Raw genomic sequence first — 4,812 nt, forward strand, 5'->3', positions numbered from 1 at the left:
TAGATTAGGATAACCCTGTAAAAAGTAAATTAAAAAATATATAAATTTTAATTTTCCACCAACTCAATATTGAAAGATGAGATAAAAAAATCAATTAAAAAATGACAATAAAACAAGTAAGCCTGAACAAATCTGTTAAACCCTCGATTTAGATATAAAGACCAAAATAACTTCATAAAAATCAAATATAAAAATTACAAAGCTTCATTTTCAACAATCCAATATTGAATGTTGAAATCGAGAAAAAAATAAAACTAAATTCATGAGATCGGGATAACTTCACATGAAACAAATTGAAAAAATTACGAAGCACATTCTCAAACATCCTAATATCAATGGATGAGATTAAAAAAAACAAAAAAAAATTGATTGAGTTGTTGAAGGGTGAGATTGAAAAAAATATTCAATTAAAGAAATGATAAAAAAAATTAACCAAATCAACTCGAGTTAACCTGCTAAACTTGTGAGTCAAGTCATGATATCAATATAAACTTATAGAAAGCAAACAAAAAAAATTATATAGTCCAGTTAAAAAAATATTCAATTAAAAAGAAAAAAATATGAATACAATCAACCTTCAAACTCGGGACCCAAGTCACGAGACCAATATAACCTCATATAAAGCAAATTAAAAAAATCATGAAACTCAATTTTTAACCAACTCAATGTTAAAAGATAAAATTAAAATTTTTTAGAAAAAACAAACTGATTTAATCTGAATTCACATGTTAAACCTTCAATCTTAATAATGAAATCATAATAACTCCATAAAAAATAAATTAAATTTTTTTTATAAAACCCCACTTCTAATATATTAATTGCTGAAGATTGAAATCGAAAAAAAAAAAAAAAATTGATGAGATTAGTATATTAATTAACATAAAAAATAAAAAAAAATCATTAAAAAAATTATAATTACAAAATGTAATTAAAATTGAAAACTTAAACGAGATTGAATATATAAATATAGAACTAAATTGAGGTTTCTCTCTTCTTGGCGCGATCCAGATGTTAAAACGTAAAAAGAACTCCCGCCTTCCAAGTAAAAACTAAAAAGAGCTCATAAGTTTCAAGGCGCTAAAAAAACCTTCAAGTTTTGAACCTGGCGCCAATATCTCCCTCCCTCTCCTGCTTACAAAATAAAATCTCCCTCCTTGCCTTGCTCACAGAATACAAAGCAAGAGCTCCAACCCCATCTCCACCAACCCTATTCTCTCAAAACAAAAAATCTTTTATTTTATTTCAAGACAGAGAGAGATGAATGCAGCGATAGAAAAATCAGTGAGCCCAGATGGAATATCAAAAATGCTTTCAATTCCTAAACCAGATTCATTTACTCATCTTCCTGAAATCATCCTTCAAGTCACGAATCTTGAGCCTAAAGGCAAATCTTATGGGTATCTATCTATCTTTTTTTTTTGTATTTCCTTTCCTCTTCTTCTTGTTTTTTCTTTCTACATATATTTGATATGTCTATGGTTTTGCAGGTTTGATGCTAGTGATGGAAAGATGAAGATCAAAGCGATCTTCAGTTCACGTTTGTCATCTGAGATCCTCTCTGGGAATATTCAAAATCTTTGTCTCATCCGAGTTCTTGATTATACAGTCAATGAGATCCCCAGTAAATCTGAGAAGTAAGCCCACTTCTCCTTTCTTTTTCTGTTCTTTTTAGTTTTATTTTTCTCTGAGTGTTAGTTTGATGCGGGTTCTTTTTTATTTTGGATAACAACAATAATAATCAGGTTTTTGATCATAACAAAGTGTGAGGTTGTTTCACCTGCGCTTGAGAAGGAGATCAAGGAAGTGGTCGAACAGGAAGAATCAGACATGGGTATGCCGTTGAAGAAGCCAAAGCTAGAAAATGAAGTAAAGAGTGAAAATATCAAGGAAGCGAAGGGGCTTATTTTGAAGCCAAAGCAAGAGATTGTTGCTAAATCTGCTGCTCAAATTGTACACGAACAGCACGGAAAGTGAGTACTCTTTTTTTTATTGTCCATGTAGGTTTTGCTTTATAAATCTTTTATGTGAACTGGAATGTTTGGTTTCGCATTGTGTGACACCTTCGTTAAAATTGTCAGTATGGCCCCGGCTGCGCGAATGGCCATGACACGGAGAGTTCACCCTCTTGTTTCATTAAATCCTTACCAAGGCAACTGGACCATAAAAGTCAGGGTTACAAGCAAAGGAAATATGCGTACCTATAGGAACGCGAGAGGAGAAGGGTGTGTTTTCAATGTGGAATTAACAGATGGAGATGTGAGTTTTCAACTCTTCGAATTGTTTGTTTAATGCGCCTTCTTTTTTACTATTATTAATGAACTGAATTTACATATGATGGTGTGCAGGGCACTCAAATACAAGCAACAATGTTCAATGAGGCTGCAAAGAAATTCTATGATAGGTTTGAGCTGGGGAAGGTTTACTACATATCGAAAGGGACGCTCAGGGTTGCTAACAAGCAGTTTAAGACAGTGCAAAATGATTATGAGATGACCTTGAATGAAAACTCTGAAGTGGAAGAGGCTAGCGATGAAGCAGCTTGTATTCCCGAAACTAAATTCAAGTTTGTCCCAATTGATCAGTTGGGTCCCTATGTCAATTCAAAAGATCTTGTTGGTGAGAACCGTCTCCTAGAAATCAATTGTAGATGAACATCTTGTGTTTACTCGTCATTTTTGTTTTTATTTATGTCTGTCAAACAATTTTCAGATGTTATTGGAATTGTTCAAAGTGTTTCACCGACAACGAGTATCCGGAGGAAGAGCAACAATGAGACTGTTCCAAAGCGTGATATTGTTGTAGCTGATGAGACGTAAGTGTAAAATTTTGTGCAGTTGGTTTTATCATTTGCTACTTCTGTTGTATTGAAGCTCTGGATGTTTGGAATTCAGGAAGAAGACAGTTGTGGTGTCATTGTGGAATGAGCTTGCAACAAGTGTGGGACAGGAATTGCACGATATTGCTGATAAATCTCCTGTAGTTGCGATCAAATCCCTTAAAGTTGGAGATTTTCAAGGTAATCTAATGTCAACTCATGTCTTCCAAAAACATTTCTTGGATTTTATACATTCCTGGGTTGTGGCTTCTTTGTTGTATGAGAAAAAAATCATTTTGTGAAGTGTTCCTTTACATGTAATTTCAGGTATATCTTTGTCCACCCTGGGCAAGAGCATAGTGCAAGTCAACCCAGTTATTGCTGAATCAGAGAAGCTGAGAAACTGGTAAGCTTTTCTCTTCAAGCAAGTGATTGGTTTTGATAGTTTTGTTTTCATTACTGATTATAAAGCTCTACTTTTTGGTAGGTATGATTCTGAAGGTAAAGAGACTTCAATGGCCTCTGTTGGCTCTGGTTTGAGCCCTTCGACCAAGAGTGGGGCAAGGTCCATGTACTCTGATCGAGTATCTCTATCTCATATAACAAGCAACCCATCCTTGGGGGAGGACAAGGTATATAAATCATTAGCGTTATGTAAAATACTATGGTATGTAGTAAGATCAGCTCCTGAGTATATATGTTGGAGAAGCATTTGATATAGAAAGGACTGCCAATTCTGTTAGCTAAGAACTAGTGCAATAGGGTTGAAATTTCTGTTACCTTTCTTTCACGACATGTTGTATAGGGAGCATTTGTGTTTGATTCATTGCATAGCTACTTTTAGATGATTTCAATTGGTTGATATGATTAATCAATTGTCTCTTGTGCAGCCTGCATTTTTCAGCATTAGAGCATATATAAGCTTCATCAAACCTGACCAGACAATGTGGTATCGGGCTTGCAAGACATGCAATAAGAAAGTGACTGATGCTCTGGGGGGTGGATATTGGTGTGAAGGATGCCAGAAGAATGATGCAGAGTGCAGCTTAAGGTGAGGGGCAGGGACAAGGGAAAAATAGTTGTGCCTAAAATGAAAGTTAACTTGTTGTTTCACATCTATTCTGTTTCGTCTTTCAGGTACATTATGGTGGTAAAAGTTTCTGATGGGAGTGGTGAAGGTTGGGTTTCTGCATTCAATGAAGAAGCTGAAAAGATCATTGGTTGCTCTGCTGATGAACTTGACCTACTCAAATCACAGGTAACTGCCAAAGTAGAACAAAACATTATGTAATTGACTGTTAAAATAGGAAAGAAATGAGAATTAGTGCCCAACTCCTTTCATTTGCTGACATTTTCAGATAGAAGAGAACACCTACCAACAAAGATTGAAAGAAGCCACTTGGAATCCTCATCTTTTGAGAATCAGTGTCTCCCAGAACGAGTACAATAACGAGAAGAGGCAAAGGATGACAGTTAGGGCTGTTGCTCCAGTTGATTTTGCTGCTGAGTCCAGATTTTTGCTTGAAGAGATTTCAAAGATGAAAGGTTCTCAATAGGATGGATGGATGTGGCTTGGTTTGATTTGTTCACAGAAGTGGTGTTTTGGGCAATATTATGCAACTCTTTAAGATTTATTTCTGTATGGGAAAGAGGGTATATTTAGTTAGACGTGTTGCTAGTTCCTAAAACTAATGCCTGTAATATATGCATCTAGGTGATCGGTTCAACTCACTCTCTCTCAACTGATTTTTCATTTTTTGTATCACAGTGATGCGATAACTCCTTTCCTCTGCAACTCTTTTATTTTACGTTTCCCCTATCTTCCCCTTCTCTCGTCAATTTCTTTCTCTCTCTCTCTCTATCCTCCATAATCCAACAACATCGAAAGAGCAAACATCTAGCGAATTTGTTGGATTCCATGGCAGAAAAAAATCTCTTTTGAGAGCACAGCCGGAACAAATGCACAACACACATGTATATCAAGTCTATTTGCATGG

The 4,812-nt window shown here is 35.2% G+C and overlaps 1 protein-coding gene across 1 annotated transcript; it reads left to right on the plus strand.

The window, feature by feature from the left end:
• Window positions 1-1,151: 1,151 nt before the first annotated feature.
• On the plus strand, window positions 1,152-4,610 carry LOC18105740 (replication protein A 70 kDa DNA-binding subunit B). Its single transcript, XM_024586277.2, has 12 exons — window positions 1,152-1,397; window positions 1,488-1,634; window positions 1,743-1,970; window positions 2,079-2,256; window positions 2,346-2,616; window positions 2,710-2,812; window positions 2,892-3,016; window positions 3,143-3,221; window positions 3,303-3,447; window positions 3,706-3,866; window positions 3,953-4,073; window positions 4,174-4,610. Exons 1-12 carry the CDS (start codon window positions 1,258-1,260, stop codon window positions 4,369-4,371), a joined length of 1,896 nt encoding a protein of 631 aa, XP_024442045.2. The 5' UTR covers window positions 1,152-1,257; the 3' UTR covers window positions 4,372-4,610.
• Window positions 4,611-4,812: the final 202 nt, after the last annotated feature.

Source organism: Populus trichocarpa, chromosome 15, assembly GCF_000002775.5.
Source record: "Populus trichocarpa isolate Nisqually-1 chromosome 15, P.trichocarpa_v4.1, whole genome shotgun sequence".
In the NCBI taxonomy this organism is placed as follows: domain Eukaryota; kingdom Viridiplantae; phylum Streptophyta; class Magnoliopsida; order Malpighiales; family Salicaceae; genus Populus; species Populus trichocarpa.

Bases quoted from the DNA above. Each gene is read 5' to 3' on its own strand.
- LOC18105740 (XM_024586277.2), top strand. From the start codon at position 1,258: ATGAATGCAGCGATAGAAAAATCAGTGAGCCCAGATGGAATATCAAAA. The intron at 3,017-3,142 runs GTAATCTAATGT...ATGTAATTTCAG, and splicing joins TAAAGTTGGAGATTTTCAAG to GTATATCTTTGTCCACCCTG. The intron at 4,074-4,173 runs GTAACTGCCAAA...TGACATTTTCAG, and splicing joins TTGACCTACTCAAATCACAG to ATAGAAGAGAACACCTACCA.